This window comes from Oncorhynchus kisutch, linkage group LG2 (genome assembly GCF_002021735.2).
Source record: "Oncorhynchus kisutch isolate 150728-3 linkage group LG2, Okis_V2, whole genome shotgun sequence".
Taxonomy (NCBI): Eukaryota; Metazoa; Chordata; class Actinopteri; order Salmoniformes; family Salmonidae; genus Oncorhynchus; species Oncorhynchus kisutch.
In genome coordinates this window covers 59,392,810-59,411,186 of record NC_034175.2, presented here as the reverse complement: position 1 = coordinate 59,411,186, position 18,377 = coordinate 59,392,810, and the positions used below count along the sequence as shown (strand labels likewise).

Below are 18,377 nucleotides of genomic sequence, written 5' to 3'. Positions count from 1 at the left end.
TAAACACATGCTATATCAAATCAAATCTAAGTTAATTTGTCACATACACAGGATACAGAAGGTGTAAACGGTACAGTGAAGAGGTTACTTGCATAGTAGCAATAAGACGAACAGAAAGTGTCCAGATAAAAATGGTTTATCATTATTAGATGACGCTTACCCAACACACTTGTCTACATCGATGGGTCATGTTAAGGAAATGCTATAACCACCCCTCACTATTGTCTAGACATGTACACATGTTAATGAAATAGAACAAATGGCTGTAATCACGCCCAGGTGTGATTTGATGGGTCATGTAATAATCCGGCTGAAGTGGAGTCTTTTGTTTAGACATGTAGCTAGCTAGGTAGCTAGCTGGCTAAACAATGAACCGGCATAATCCCAACTCATACTACTACCAATACAAACATTGCCATGAATCTGCATGTAGCTAAAGCTAACAAACTAGGTTCAATGTTAGCTAGCTAACATTAGGCCATAACTAGCAATGCAAATAGGTTTCTGATTAGAATATTACTACATAAATCATACACGTAACGTTAGCTAGCGAGCCAGCAAGCTAACGTTTGATAGCTAACTAAGTAACAGTATGCTTTAACATGCAGTATGCTTTAACATGCAATAAAAACGACTTTCTGACAAAATTTGAAACGTGTATCTAAAAATGTAGCTAGACTCATACCCCTATACATGGATGAAAGCTACACGGCACACTGGAACCCTTTAACTCTGTTTTGTTTGTAGCTACATCTTGTTTGGCCAGTGTTGTATCACCCCGGTTCACACTGACCATGGTGTGTGCAGAAAGTAGCCCATCACTTTTTCCAACTGATCTGTCGATAGCGCCTGCTAAATTCAGGGATTTATTATTGTTGAGAAAAGTAGCCAAACCTTTGTAGTTCTTGATGGCTAACATTATATATTAAAAAAAACGGCGAGGTAGAAAGGATTGTCAACACTGAACAGCTCACATTATAGACAGAAGCATGCTACATGGCAGACCCATCCATTATCTCAGCCAATCATACCTAGCGGGAAGGTTCCTAACTTTTTCCTTGGCTAATCCAAATATGCTTGTATTTTATTTGTTTTTATGGATGGAATGCAAGTTTGTTATTAAAAGGCACATGAATGTTCATATATTCCAGAAGGCATTTCTGCCAAAAAATAATAAATGTTTATGTTCAAATGCCGCTCCTGTGAAGTAGTGACGTGCGACATACGCTTAGTTTCCTAAAACGAGTCACATATAAGTAAAAGGTCAGATGGCACTAAAGTCATAGCGGTGAGCAGGGATTCATCACCATTGGAGCGGACAATGTGAGTCAAATAAAAAATGTTATCAAATTTTATTTGTCACATGGTGCCGAATACAACAGGCGTAGAACTTTACCGTGTAATGCTTACATACAAGCCCTTAACCAACAATGCAGTTTTAAGAAAATAGAGTTAAGAAAATATATATATATATATTTTTTTTTTATTAACTAAATAAAATAACAATAACGAGGCTATATACAGGGGATACCGGTACTGAGTCAACGTGTGGGGGTGCAGGTTAGTCAAGGTAATTTGTACATGTAAATAGGGGTAAAGTGACTATGCATAGATAATAAATAGCGAGTAGCAGCAGTGTAAAAACACAGGGGGGGTGTCAATGCAAATAGTCCGGATGGCCATTTTATTAATTATTCGTCAGTCTTCTGACTTGGGGAAAGAAGCTGTAATGAGCCTTTTCAACCTAGACTTGACACCCCGGAACCGCTTGTGGTGCGGTAGCAGAGAGAGCAGTCTATGACAGGTGACTGGAGTCTTTGACAATTTTTGGGGCCTTCCTCTGACACTGCCTAGTATATAGGTCCTGAATGGCAGGAAGCTTGGCCCCGGTGATGTACTGGGCCGTACGCACTACCCTCTATAGTCTCGGATGCTAAGCGAGTGGAGCGAGGAGCGGAGCGTGCCCATTTTGACTTTAGCATGGAGCGAGATTCCCAAAGGCTGGAGCGTCGGCCTTCTCACGCACTCCAATTTCACTCTAGTAGCGCTCCATTAAGGCTCACTTCACGAGCTCAGGGCATGCCTGGCCCAGCATGCATTTTAGTAGTGTATTTGTGTGCTGCTATAGCCCCTTGCTTTAGCTACTATCAAATTACTTTTATAAAGAAATTGATAAAACACATGTGCTAAATCAAGGTGACTCACAAATATGAGGTCCAAGAGAAAGATAGGGAGTGCAGTAATGTAGTGCCCACAACTAAATAATCATTGTGGAATCTGAAAAGGCATGTATCCCAGAAGCATGACGGTGTACTTACTACGTGCACATGCTAAAATAAAGGAATATGGTGGGTAGATAACTAAATATGTCATTGTAGCAAAGTATTTATAAACAAAAAATTAGATCTCTTAAACGTTTCGTTACTTTTTGTTCTATTATCTATACAATAAGCCATGATTGATTTTGTCCCAATTTGTCTGGCATATTCCCAAGTTCAAGGAGCTTTTCATTTTGATTTGGTTATTTTGTCTAAAAACCTTTAGGACTACCTATATATATGTTGTTGTTTTTTAACTCTGCATCTCTGCCCAGCCTGGCAAGAGTGGCCAAAAGGGTGTTTAGCATCCCCAGTGGCTCTGCAAGTGTGGAGAGGGTATTCTTCTCTCTGGCCTGCTCTCCAGGCAACGTCACATGAGCCTGAAACCACACACTGGCCAAACTCGTGTGTTTCAAAAAAATGAATTCTAAAAATGAATTCAAGGGCACTAATTAGTAATTGTTTGTTTAATTTGTATTTAATTCTAAGTAACTCACAGCCTACACTACCGCTCAAAAGTTTGGGGTCACTTAGAAATGTCCTTGTTTTTGAAAGAAAAGCAAACATTTTTTGTCCATTAAAATAACATCAAATTCATACAGTGTAGACATTGTTAATGTTGTAAATGACTATGGTAGCTGGAAATGGCAGATTTTTTTTATGGAATATCTACATAGGCGTACAGAGGCCCATTATCAGCAACCATGACTCCTGTGTTCCAAAGGCACATTGTGTTAACTAATCCAAGTTTATAATTTTAAAAGGCTAACTGATAATTAGAAAACCCTTTTGCAATTATGTAAGCACAGCTGAAAATGATTGTTCTGATTAAAGAAGCTATAAAACTTGCCTTCTTTAGACTAGTTGAGTATCTGGAGCATCAGCATTTGGCAAGCTCAAAATGACCAGAAACAAAGAACTTTCTTCTGAAACTTGTCAGTCTAGTCTTGTTCTGAGAAATTAAAGCTATTCAATGCGAGAAATTGCCAAGAAACTGAAGATCTCGTACAACGCTGTGTAAGGTAGAGGTAAAAAACAACAACACTCCTGCTGCTGTTCCCACATCCCATTTGCCTTGCTTCATAACCACAGTACAGAGAGAGAAAAGCAGGTTGTGCCAACTATGATGTAGACTGAAACCTTTCGAATGTGCATGTTGTCTCAAACCAGGCCATCTAAGGCATTACTCATGAAAAGCCTGATGGGCCTCGTAATATTAGAATGTGCCAAACAATCTCACACCCACAGGCACACTCTTATGACTTTGTATTACAGCACTGATAAAACTAGTGAAGAGCTCAGAGTTTGTTCGGAGACACTTTCTCCAAATCCAAGAGAAGGATGCTAATCACAAAGTATATTGACTTAATTACCGCTCCCAGGGGGTGTTGATGGGGGGGGGGGGGGGGGGGGCACACACGATGCCCCCCCCCCCCCCACCACCACCACCGCTTCCTGCTCCTTGCTGTGTTTGTGAGAAACTCATCAGTGAGGAACGAGGGGAATAAACACTGGTGCCTTGTTAGCCGCTAGTTTAGCCTACTGAGACAGGGGTGTTCGAAGTTAAACCCCGGATCTAGGAGATAAGGATTAGCTGAGCCCAGCAACAGAAGGAAAGCCGGTGCTCTGCGCCAGATTACAGTGGAGAGTGCCAGCCAGCCGCAGGGTGATGCCACTTTGCAGCCCTCTCATGCATGGGCTTTCAGACTACAAATTGCATGTAGACCCACTTGTATTTAGTGGTATACTGTGCATTTCGAAAGTAATCAGACCACTTCACTTTTTCCGCATTTTGTTACACTACAGCCTTATTGTCACGATCGTCGTAATGATTTGACCAAGACGCAGCGTGTGTAGAGTTCCACATATTTTTAATAAATCGAAACTCATCAAAACAAAAACAAACAAGCACAAACTAAACGTGAAGCTACTGGTGTGCACAAAGGCAACTAACTGTAGACAAGATCCCACGAACACAAAGGGGAAATGGCTGCGTAAATATGATCCCCAATCAGAGACAACGATAAACAGCTGTCTCTGATTGGGAACCATATCGGGCCAACATGGAAATTCAAAAACCCTAGATGACCCACCCAAGTCACTATCACGCCCCAACCACAGAGAATAAACAGCTTACTATGGTCATTTTTCTTGGTCCACAGCCTTATTGTCACGATCGTCGTAGTGATTAGACCAAGACGCAGCGTGTGTAGAGTTCCACATATTTTTAATAAATCAAAACTCATCAAAACAAAAACATACAAGCACAAACGAAACGTGACGCTACTCGTGTGGACAAAGGCAACTAACTGTAGACAAGAGCCCATGAACACAAAGGGGAAATGGCTGCCTAAATATGATCCCCAATCAGAGACAATGATAAACAGCTGTCTCTGATTGGGAACCATATCAGGCCAACATAAAAATACAAAAACCCTAGTTTACCCACCCAAGTCACTATCACGCCCCAACCAACACAGAGAATAAACAGTTTACTATGGTCAGGGCGTGACACTTATTCTGAAATGGATTACATCTTTTTCCCCCCTCATCAATCTACACATAATACCCCATAATGACAAAGCAAAAACAGGTTTTTAGACATTTTTGCAAATATATTAAAAATTAAAAACTGAAATATCACATTTACATACGTATTCAGACCCTTACTCAGTACTTGGGGAGTTTCTCCCATTCTTCTCTGCAAATCCTCTCAAGCTCTGTCAGGTTGAATGAGGAGCGTTGCTGCACAGCTATTTTCAGGTCTCTCCAAAGATGTTCGACCGGGTTCACGTCCGGGCTCTGGCTGGGCCAATCAAGGACATTCAGAGACTTGTCCCGAAGCGACTCCTCCGTTGTCTTGGCTGTGTGCTTAGGGTTGTTGTCCTGTTGGAAGGTGAACCTTCACCCCAGTCTATGGTCCGGAGTGCTCTGGAGCAGGTTTTCATCAAGGATCTCTCTGTACTTTGCTCCGTTCATCTTTCCCTCAATCCTGACTAGTCTCCCAGTCCCTCTCATGTGCCTTTTACTGAGGAGTGGCTTCCGTCTGGCTACTCTACCATAAAGGCCTGATTGGTGGAGTGCTGCAGAGATGGTTGTCCTTCTGGAAGGTTCTCCCATCTCTACAGAGAAACTCTGGAGCTCTGTCAGAGTGACCATCGGGTTCGTGGTCACCTCCCTGACCAAGGCCCTTCTCTCCCGATTGCTCAGTTTGGCCAGGCGGCCAGCTCTAGGAAGAGACTTGGTGGTTCCAAGTCCACTGTGTTCTTGGGGATCTTCAATGCTGCCTCAACACAATCCTCTCGGAGCTCTATGTACAATTGCTTCAACCTCAAGGGTTGGTTTCTAAAAACCTGTTTTCACTTTGTCATTATAGGGTATTGTGTGCATATTGATGAGGATTTTAAAAAATCTATTATAGAATAAGGCTGTGATGTAACAAAATGTGGAAATAGTCAAGGGGTCTGATTACTTTCCGAATGCAATGTACCTTGCGATTTCCAGTGTAATGGCAGTGTAATTGTAACGATTTTCCTCCTGGGAAGGAGAGGCGGACCAAAATGCAGCGTGGTTGTAGTTCATGTTTTTTAATAGAAAAACTCAACATGAACATAATACAAAACAATAAACGTGGAAAAACCGAAACAGCCCTATCTGGTGCAACAAACACAAAGACAGGAAATAACCACCCACAAAACCCAACACAAAACAGGCTACCTAAATATGGTTCCCAATCAGAGACAATGACTAACACCTGCCTCTGATTGAGAACCATATCAGGCCAAACATAGAAATAGACAAACTAGACATATAACATAGAATGCCCACTCAGATCACAGGGTGTCACAGTATCCCCCTCCCAAGGTGCGGACTCCGGCCACAAAACCTGAACCTATTGGGGAGGGTCTGGGTGGGCATCTGTCCGCGGTGGCGGCTCTGGTGCTGGACGTGGCCCCCACTTCACCATAGTCTTAGTCCGCCCCATTGTCCGCTTCCGTGGCCTCCTAACCACGGCGACCCTTATAAATGACCCCACTGGACTGAGGGGCAGTGTTCATAGAAAGTACTCTGTGTCAAAGTGAAATAGGCCTATTTTAGCTGTTTTATGCATAATCTAGGACTAAATGCTCAACATTACATGTAGCATCAACACAGGGCACTGCATTGCTTCAGCCTTGGCTTTATGGTAAAGATTAGGCTACTGTGCACGTGAAGACACAATTTGTCATTGTGGATTCCAGGTATACACTGTAAAGGGGCTGCCGTGAATTTGACAGTAATTTACAGGCAGCTCATTGGCAAGTTAAATTCTGTCTTTCATATTACAGTACACCTACTGTAATATAAATATGATATCAAAGCAAGTAATGTGCAATGACACTGTACAATACCGTACAATTGACTGTATTATACTGGAAAAAATGTTAATTCGGCTGTAATATGAATGACTGACTGAATGAATGAATGGATGAAATTCATTGAGGGGAGGCTGGGTTTGTATTTCACAAAATGTTTCTATAATTGCAAGGGATTGGTGCAAGCAGGTTGGCTGCTTGGTAGATTTGACACATTACAGCATACAGTATTAATTAATATTTGGTGTTTTATATCACTTGCACTTCTAGAAGCTGTAAACAAAGACTTTCAAACTGGCAGCGACTACATAGCAAAACAGTCCAAAAGGACATGGCATAATGCTCAACCATTTAAGGTTAAAGACTTGCATTCACTCCAATCTGTCCCTAACCTATACATTTTAAATTGAAAGGGCACTATGACCACATGCAGGTTAGCGTTTTTCATCATTAATCTTGTTCTGGAGGCAGCTCTGCAGTGGTCACTAGCTAGCACAGCCACAGAGTCATAAAATCGGATTTTAAACCTAACTCTAACCTTAACCACACTGCTAACCCTAAAGCCTAACCCTAATCTTAAACTATGACCAAAACCCTCATTTTAGTTTTCATTCATTTTTGCGATAATCGAGTGGAAAATTGCTCAGTTCTGCCTACAGGACAAGACTCATGACAATAAATATCAACCTGTTAAACATGTAGGAGTTAAATTGGTACAGCATTCCCAGTCATGGGTGCAACAAAAATAGCCTCTTACAAAGCATACCTAAAAATATGTTAATGAGACAGAAACAACAATACCATGCACCCACTAGCGGTCAAAAGGTTTTTTGGCATTCCAAAGATACTGTACAATACTGTATTATGTGGGGTGGAATTACAATACCATTGGAAATACAGCAATTATTCCACCGACCACAACAGTTTCCCACAATGCACCATAATTTTCAGTATGATGCAGTTAATAATCTACCATGCACCCAGAGCTGATTACCACGCACCCAACCTGATTACCACGCACGCAACCTGATTACCACGCACCAGACCTGTTTACCACGCACCCAGAGCTGATTACCACGCACCCGAGCTGATTACCACGCACCCAGAGCTGATTACCACGCACCCGACCTGATTACCACGCACCCAACCTGATTACCACGCACCCAACCTGATTACCATGTACCCGACCTGATTACCACGCACTGACCTGATTACCACGCACCCAACCTGATTACCATGCACCCTACCTGATTACTATGTACTCGACCTGATTACCACACACCCAGAGCTGATTACCATGCACCCGATCTGATTACCACGCACCCAACCTGATTACCACGTACCCGACCTGATTACCACTCACCCAACCTGATTACCACGCACCCAACCTGCTTACCACGCACCCAACCTGATTACCACGCACCCAGAGCTGATTACCACGCACCCAACCTGATTACCACGCACCCAACCTGCTTACCACGCACCCAACCTGATTACCACGCACCCAGAGCTGATTACCACGCACCCAACCTGATTACCACGCACCCAGAGCTGACTTCCACGCACCCAGAGCTGATTACCATGTACCCGACCTGATTACCACGCACCCAACCTGATTACCACGCACCCAGAGCTGATTACCACACACCCAGAGCTGATTACCACACACCCAGAGCTGATTACCACGCACCGAGAGCTGACAGCCACGCACCCAGAGCTACCACACACCCAACCTGATTACCACGCACCCAGAGCTGCCACGCACCCAGAGCTGATTACCATGCACCCAACCTGATTACCACGCACCCAGAGCTGATTACCATGCATCCAGAGCTGATTACCACTCACCCAACCTGATTACCACGCACCCAGAGCTGATTACCACGCACCCAGAGCTGACAGCCACGCACCCAGAGCTACCACACACCCAACCTGATTACCACGCACGCAACCTGATTACCACGCACCAGACCTGTTTACCACGCACCCAGAGCTGATTACCACGCACCCGAGCTGATTACCACGCACCCAGAGCTGATTACCACGCACCCGACCTGATTACCACGCACCCAACCTGATTACCACGCACCCAACCTGATTACCATGTACCCGACCTGATTACCACGCACTGACCTGATTACCACGCACCCAACCTGATTACCATGCACCCAACCTGATTACTATGTACTCGACCTGATTACCACACACCCAGAGCTGATTACCACGCACCCGATCTGATTACCACGCACCCAACCTGATTACCACGCACCCAACCTGATTACCACGCACCCAGAGCTGATTACCACGCACCCAACCTGATTACCACGCACCCAACCTGCTTACCACGCATCCAACCTGATTACCACGCACCCAGAGCTGATTACCACGCACCCAACCTGATTACCACGCACCCAGAGCTGACTTCCACGCACCCAGAGCTGATTACCATGTACCCGACCTGATTACCACGCACCCAACCTGATTACCACGCACCCAGAGCTGATTACCACACACCCAGAGCTGATTACCACACACCCAGAGCTGATTACCACGCACCGAGAGCTGACAGCCACGCACCCAGAGCTACCACACACCCAACCTGATTACCACGCACCCAGAGCTACCACGCACCCAGAGCTGATTACCATGCACCCAACCTGATTACCACGCACCCAGAGCTGATTACCATGCATCCAGAGCTGATTACCACTCACCCAACCTGATTACCACGCACCCAGAGCTGATTACCACGCACCCAGAGCTGACAGCCACGCACCCAGAGCTACCACACACCCAACCTGATTACCACGCACCCAGAGCTACCACGCACCCAGAGCTGATTACCATGCACCCAACCTGATTACCACGCCCCCAGAGCTGATTACCATGCATCCAGAGCTGATTACCACTCACCCAACCTGATTACCACGCACCCAGAGCTGATTACCACGCACCCAGAGCTGACAGCCACGCACCCAGAGCTACCACACACCCAACCTGATTACCACGCACCCAGAGCTGACTACCACGCACCCAGAGCTACCATGCACCCAGAGCTGATTACCATGCACCCAGAGCTGATTACCACTCACCCAACCTGATTACCACGCACCCAGAGCTGATTACCATGCACCCAACCTGATTACCACGCACCCAGAGCTGACTACCACGCACCCAGAGCTGATTACCACGTACCCAACCTGATTACCACTCACCCAACCTGATTACCATTCACCCAGAGCTGATTACCACGTGTGACAGGTTAAAGGAAATATTCATAGCCTGTTATACATTAAAAAGTATTAGTAAGTTCATAGTATGTGAGGATCTTAAAACATCTAAGGTTAAAAAGATGCATTCAGTATTAGTTGATAGAGATTGATAACATTCATATAATTGTGTTAAAGTTCAAATCTGTCAAAGGGTACGAATTGTGAGAGTAATGTGTAAACGTTATATTGATTACTTTATTTTGTGGTGCCTAAAAGTGTTAATCTGTGATCTACGAAATGCTCTTAATCTATGAGCCGGAGATCGATTGCTCTGGTCTCCACCCATATTCCTGGGGAAAATCGCGGTCTTTTCTCATTACACTAAACGTTGAATTGAGAATACAACACCGTATCATTCTCGTGATTATTTCTACCCTGTTTTCAGGTACTTTATTGATGATAAAAATAGTAATTTAAATGTTATAACTCGCTAACATGTCAAGAGTGTTTAAGGTGTGTCTTAGTAACGTCTTCAGGAAGTTAGAGTTCAGTTTGAAGAGAGTAATATTAGCCCTGCTCGGTTGAAGTGAAGAATAGCATCGTATTGAGAGTAGCTGCCATTTTATGTCGATTGTGAATGAACATGTGCGTTGTTAATAAGATATTTTGCTGTGTTATTTGTATAATGGGTTTTCTGTTGTTTTGTAATGTGTTACTTTTGTGAAATGATTACACTAAAAGTTGAATTGAGAATACAACACCGTATCACTCTCGTGATTATTTCTCCCCTGTTTTCAGGGGCGTAACACACGCACCCAACCTGATTACCACTCACCAAACCTGATTACCACTCACCCAGAGCTGATTACCACGCACCCAACCTGATTACCACTCACCAAACCTGATTACCACTCACCCAGAGCTGATTACCATGCACCCAACCTGATTACCACTCACCCAACCTGATTACCACACACCCAGAGCTGACTACCACGCACCCAGAGCTGATTACCACTCACCCAACCTGATTGCCATACACCCAGAGCTGATTACCACGCACCCAGAGCTGATTACCACGCACCCAACCTGATTACCACGCACTCAACCTGATTACCACGCACCCAACCTGATTACCACGCACCCAGAGCTGATTACCATGCACCCAGAGCTGATTACCACTCACCTAACCTGATTACCACGCACCCAGAGCTGATTACCATGCACCCAACCTGATTACCACGCACCCAGAGCTGACTACCACGCACCCAGAGCTGATTACCACGTACCCAACCTGATTACCACTCACCCAACCTGATTACCATTCACCCAGAGCTGATTACCACGTGTGACAGGTTAAAGGAAATATTCATAGCCTGTTATACATTAAAAAGTATTAGTAAGTTCATAGTATGTGAGGATCTTAAAACATCTAAGGTTAAAAAGATGCATTCAGTATCAGTTGATAAAGATTGATAACATTCATATAATTGTGTTAAAGTTCAAATCTGTCAAAGGGTACGAATTGTGAGAGTAATGTGTAAATGTTATATTGATTACTTTATTTTGTGGTGCCTAAAAGTGTTAATCTGTGATCTACGAAATGCTCTTAATCTATGAGCCGGAGATCGATTGCTCTGGTCTCCATCCATATTCCTGGGGAAAATCGCGGTCTTTTCTCATTACACTAAACGTTGAATTGAGAATACAACACCGTATCATTCTCGTGATTATTTCTACCCTGTTTTCAGGTACTTTATTGATGATAAAAATAGTAATTTAAATGTTATAACTCGCTAACATGTCAAGAGTGTTTAAGGTGTGTCTTAGTAACCACTCACCAAACCTGATTACCACTCACCCAGAGCTGATTACCACGCACCCAACCTGATTACCACTCACCAAACCTGATTACCACTCACCCAGAGCTGATTACCATGCACCCAACCTGATTACCACTCACCCAACCTGATTACCACTCACCCAGAGCTGATTACCACTCACCCAACCTGATTGCCATACACCCAGAGCTGATTACCACGCACCCAGAGCTGATTACCACGCACCCAACCTGATTACCACGCACCCAACCTGATTACCATGCACCCAACCTGATTACCACGCACCCAACATGATTACCACGCACCCAGAGCTGATTATGAAGGTGCTGGAGACAAAAAGCAAAGCTGGAGAAACATGAAAAAGTCTGCACACGTCCAGTCAGATGCAAATGTATTTTGGTCAGTCAACATTCATCAGAGCATGTCTTCACATACCAGTATGGTGCAGTAAAACATTACAAATGATTACATTTTTTGTTGTTGTTGATGTTACCCAAAATGACAGTTGAAATGAGTTTTCCGTTACAGTGTATGGCTTTTGGTATTATCACAGATGTAGATTATTTTCTCCAATATTCTTTGGTCCTTCTTTGGAATGGATACCTTCCTCACCTTGATGCATTGAATATAAAGGGGGAATTGGGATCTTTAATTAAATAATGCCATTTCCCAGGACACATTTATAACAAAAACGTGGACTCACAGTGCCTTCAGAAAGTATTCACACCCCTTGACTTTTTCCAAATGTTGCTAATGTAAAATAATAAGTTGCTATGGACTCACTATGTGTGCAATAATTGGTTTTAACATGATTTTTAAATGACTACCCCATCTCTGTACCCACACAATCATCTGTAAGGTGTCACGCCTGTTTCCGCTCCTGCTCCCCCTCTCTGGTGCTCGAGGGCGCCAGGCGGCCCATCATTACGCACACATGTCACCATCGTTAAGCGCATCAGTGCTTCATTGGCCTCACCTGGACTCCTTCACTTATTGATTGCCTCCCCTATATCTGTCTATTGTTCAATTTCAGCCCCGTGTCAGCATTCATGTCGTTTTGCTCCCCCTGTCCTTGTTTTGTTTCATGTTGGTTATTTATTAAATATTCACTCCCTGTACTTGCTTCAAGTCTCCCAGCATCTGTCCTCACATAAGGTCCCTCAGTCGAGCAGTGAATTTCAAGCACGGATTCAACCACAAAGACAAGGGAGGTTTTCAAATGGTTCGCAAAGAAAAGCAACATTGGTAGATGGGTGAAAAAAAAAAAAAAGCTGACATTGAATATCATTTTGAGCATGGTGCACTTTGTTTGGTGTATCAATACACCCAGTCACTACAAAGATAAATGCGCCCTTCCTAACTCAGTTGCCGGAGAGGAAGGAAACCGAGTTTAATAGGAGATAACTGAGGATGGTTCAACATTGTAGTTACTTTACAATACTCGCATAAATGACAGATTGAAAAGAAGGAAGCCTGTACAGCATAAAAAATATTCCAAATCATGCAACCTGTTTGCAATAAGGCTCTAAAGTAAAACTACAAAAAATATGGCAAAGAAATGTACTTTATTTCCTAAATACAGAGCGTTATGTTTGGGGCAAATCCAGCACAACACATTGCGGATTACCACTCTTCATATTTTCAAGCATGGTGGTGGCTGCATCATGTTATACGTATGCTTGTCATCAGCAAGGACTAGGGGTTAATTATGATAGAAATAAACGGAATAGAGCTAAGCACAGGCAAAACCCTAGAGGAACTTGGTTCAGTCTACTTTCCAACAGACACTGGGAGACAAATTCTTGACATGAAAATGGCTGTCTAGCAATGATCAACAACCAACTTGACAGAAGGTTAAGAATTATTTTAAGAATAATGAGAAAATATTGTACAATCCAGGTGTGGAAAGCTCTTAGAGACTTACCAATAAAGACTCACAGATGTAACTGCTACCAAATGTGATTCTAACATATTAGTGTTTTCATTTCCATGATTTTTTAAATGTTAAAAGGTTTCTTTCACTTTGACATTAGAATATTTTGTGTAGATCATTGACAAAAAAGCACAATTAAATCAATTTGAATCCCACTTTGTAACACAACATGTGGAAAAAGTCAAAAGAGTTGTGAATACTTTCTGAAAGCACTGTAGATGTGTCTTCTCTCAAATAATCAGAAATAAAGGGGAGAGAATTCACTGTCAACATTTCAATAATGGGGTTTAAGTGTTAGTGAGGCTTTTAAAACAATTCCATATGTCATCTTAGAACCCCCCCTACCCCTCCCCCATTATACTTTTAAGAATTAGAGACGCTTTCTGATCTAATATTCTCCTGGTAGGTGCAGAGGATGTACAATTCAATAATTCATACATATAGATGGCATGATTATTATTGCAGTCTTAAACTAAATGGCAACAAGCTTTGCCCTCAACTTCTGTTACGTCAGCGCCGCTCTACTCCCCTCTGTTGTTGCAGACGGGCAGAAATCGCTCGAAGCTTTTTCTATTCAGCTCCGAAATCCAGCGAGTGTCCAGCCATGCCAAAACGAATACTTCCCCTGTCAACTCTGTGAAGCGTAGTGATACTGGCACAGCGTTAAGCGCCCCAAGGTGAACTAAGCTTAAGGTTACAACACATTTGTTGTTTTCATATTTAAAAAAATATATATTCCTTGAATAGAGTGATTCGTTTTTGGAGCACTTGCTTTTTCTGCATTGAATTTGAGCGCAATCACAACCTTTCACCATTACTTCCCAAAGCAAAACAGACTTTTTAGCGCTTGCTTCTCGGACTCTCCAGAGGAAGCGTGTTGTTGCTGCTGTGGTTGGCATCGTCATGGTGTTAGCACTTATCATAGCGATACCGCTGCTGGTCCAAGCATCCAAGACGGACGCACACTACGAGATGATGGGCACCTGTAGGATGATATGTGATCCATACAACCCCAAACCCAGCGCCAATGCTCTGGAAGTCATGCAGGACCTGAGCGCCATCCCATCCCCGGCGTTCTCGCATGGGACTAAAGGCGATCCGGGTCGTCCGGGGAAACCAGGACCGAGAGGTCCGCCAGGCGAACCGGGTCCACCCGGTCCAAGAGGACCGCCGGGGGACAGGGGGAACTCGGGGAAACCGGGTTATCCCGGCCTTACCACGGGGGAGACGGCTAAAGGGACCGTGAGTAGCGCTAGGACCGAGAATGGCGAGGACCGAGACTCCGCAATTGGCGGCACAAAAATCGCATTTTACGTGGGTCTGAAAAACCCCCACGAGGGATACGAGGTGCTAAGGTTCGACGACGTGGTGACAAACCTGGGGAACCATTACGACCCGTCTACCGGCAAGTTCACGTGTGAAGTGTCCGGGATCTACTACTTTACATACCATGTGTTAATGCGTGGAGGCGACGGGACCAGTATGTGGGCAGATTTGTGCAAAAACGGTCAGGTAGGCTATACCTTATATTACGCAATTATATTTCCTCTTATGCAAAGTCAACATGATATGCTATACACTTCTGTAATTGAAGGAGAGCGGCCGCATTCACTGTGCATTGATCCAGATTGATATTGGAGAGTTTTTACGCGCAGAAAGCGCTTGTCTCTCTAAAACGGCATCTACTCCGTGCACTTAATCTCACTCAGTGAGTTCAGTCAGTGAATGAATAAGGCTTGGGCCACTTCATTCACCAGCAAGGACACACGAATCGCTTGGTGGTTTTTACAAGACCATTGTCGTCTACTGTAGCGGTTAGCCCTACCCTGGTCAAACCATCTGGAGCCGTTTGAGCTGTCTAGCCTATGCACATTGCCAACATAAACAAACAAGACGTCCTTTATTGGTTTGGTAGGTTCAAAGTGGAGCGTCTATAATGTTTCAACATTGGGTCAAGGGTGGACACGATAATTAATGTTGCAAAGTCCTTCACTACTCTAATAATGTATCTTATCCGCAGGTCCGCGCCAGTGCAATAGCCCAAGACGCAGACCAGAACTATGACTACGCCAGCAACAGTGTAGTGCTTCATCTAGACTCCGGGGACGAGATCTACATCAAGCTGGACGGAGGCAAGGCGCATGGGGGAAACAACAACAAGTACAGCACGTTTTCCGGTTTCATTTTGTATCCGGACTAAACCTAGACATACAGGGATGTACTATAATTATTAGACTCTATCATACCTAGAGCAAGTTGCCCGTTGTCCGGGCGCCCCTGTAAGCGGTTTGTGCGTCATTTGTTTGTATATTTGTGGGGTTTGGGGAGCCAAGACATGCCATTCGCCCGTATACAGAAGACATTTCCGTGTGATGTGGTATATTTTGCTTGAAAATCTGTCTGTTTCCACTCAAGATATATAGCCTATTAAAATATATACGTATAAAAAATAAGCAACAAAGATGGAAGTAAGGAGTCAGACGTCATATTTATTGTTCCACCAAGGTCCGTATGTTACAAAAATGTTTTATGTCATATAGTAGCTTATTCCAGTACACTACGTCCATTGAATATAAGTATTTCAATAAATTATGTTTTCTATTATGTCAGTTTATTTGTGGAATTTGTTGTCATGTTTAAGATCACATTCATCCTTCAAAAAGATTGTAGATTATAGATATCATTTTAACCATAAATTAACCACCCTCCCAATAGATTTAGCCTAGAATGTGTGGCCTAATACATGTTTTTAATGGAGTGTTAGCTAAGAATGCCATTGCGCTGCGTTTTTGTCTGACTCTGTCTGGAGCTGTCATCCACTCCACATTATAACTACAAATAGGCTGTCCCTAGGCGGGGGAATCTGTATTCTTGTCTCACGCCTCCAGTCTCCATCCAGGGGTGTCACTGCCGGTGTCACTGTCAGTGTTTGTGGTGGGGACGGTTGGAGATGGATGTCCTACGGGGCACAGACTAAGGCCTGCAAGGCTTAATTTACCTCGACACTGATCTATTCACGCCCAATTAATATTGGAGGGACGTGGGTCTTAGCACCTCAAGTTCTACGAAGATGTCTGGGACAACAGTTTAGCAATCATACTCCACGATGGTACCCGTCCATATACTGAACAGATAGCACAACAGACCTGATGGCTTATGATAATTCGCCTGCATGCGAATCCTGTATTAAGATGTTTAAAGCATGCCCCCTCACAACCACTGGGTAAACATGTGTTATTCATCAAGCACATGTTTTTATTTTCTGCTTGCACTTGGCTTTGAATGCCGTTATTGTTTGCAGAAATACATTTGAATATGTTTGAGTGTTTTTTCGAAGGTTGGCATTTATTGTCATGAATCTTGCCCTGGAGGCAGCTCTGCAGGGTGGTCGAAAGGTGGCACAGCCACAAAGTCATACAATCTCATGTTAAATCTAACCCTAACCTTAACCCTAACCTTAATCAGACTCCTAACCCTAATGCCTGAACCTAATGCCTAACCCCAACCTTAAATTAAGACCAAAAAGCACAATTTTGTTTTCATGAATTTTTACGATAAAGCCATCTTTGACTTCGCAGCTGTACCATCTAGCAGAAATCGCTCAGTTCTTCCTCAAGGGCAAGATTCATGGCAATAACCGTCAACCTGCATGTTTTTCACGTGTCTTGGTAGAAGGCTGATTAGCTGATTAAGATCCACAGGTTAACAGTGGTTCATGTTAACATTTAGTTAATGATGCCATTCTTCTTCCTCGAAATAATGCACACGCATCTAAATAGCCTTTTATACGGATTTCCGAAGTCAAGCTGTTGGTTGCATTTGCTAAAGTTGCTGCGCTGCAGAGGGCTTAAGCACCGTGGACAGCAACCGCCGCCGGACAAGTGGTTTCAGCACCATGGACAGCGCAGGTTGGGCAAAGACAGACGGTGAATCCCAAACCACCCTCTCGACCCTACCAACTCGCTCGGAGGGTCCTCCTTTGTCACTGTTGCTGATGAAACTCCGAGGGTGACTTCCAGAGAGTGGCGATGGGATCAGTGAACCCATCAACTTCGGGACACACTCGCCGGGGCAGCAGGTAGCCTGGCTGGTAGGAGCGTTGGGCCATTAACCGAAAGGTTGCTGGATCGAATCTCCGAGTTGACAATGTAAAAATATCTTGTTCTCCCCTGAGAAAGACTGTTAACCAGCTATTTCCCGGGCGCCGGAGACGTGAATGGCGAATAAGGAAGCTCTGCGGATGACACATTTTAATTGTGCAACTGATTAGGTTTTGACTTGAATGATACAATTCATGTTCCACTTTTAAATAATACAAGGAGCATGATATTCAAATGAACAACCCTCCTATTGATTTTACCCCCCCTATCATTTTACAAAATATAAACCTCAGTAAGTGTAATATTTTTATATGGTAGGTATTTAATCTGTTACATGTGCCAAGTCTCGAAATCAGACTTAAACAAATGCACTTGTAATTAGCCACGCCTCTCCATGATTTTGTATGAGTTTGTCCAAACTCCAAACATATCACAGTGGGTGTCGGGATAGCACTTCGCTCTGAAACCTGCATCCTTCCTGGCTCCGTCGAAGTGGCTATCTGAGGGTCTAATTAGCTCCGAGCATTGCGCACATTCCTGTCCAATGATGTCTACACATGCTTAGGTTGCACCTCTACTCACACTGCTTGAGCGCCTTCTACTTCTTCCCAACTAAAAGAT

The 18,377-nt window shown here is 43.8% G+C and overlaps 1 protein-coding gene across 1 annotated transcript; it reads left to right on the top strand.

Annotated features, from left to right (window-relative positions):
• Positions 1-14,208: 14,208 nt before the first annotated feature.
• Positions 14,209-16,260, top strand: c1ql2 (complement component 1, q subcomponent-like 2). The gene is made up of 2 exons (XM_020499699.2): positions 14,209-15,168; positions 15,677-16,260. Exons 1-2 carry the CDS (start codon positions 14,560-14,562, stop codon positions 15,854-15,856), a joined length of 789 nt encoding a protein of 262 aa, XP_020355288.1. The 5' UTR covers positions 14,209-14,559; the 3' UTR covers positions 15,857-16,260.
• The last annotated feature ends 2,117 nt before the right edge of the window (positions 16,261-18,377 follow it).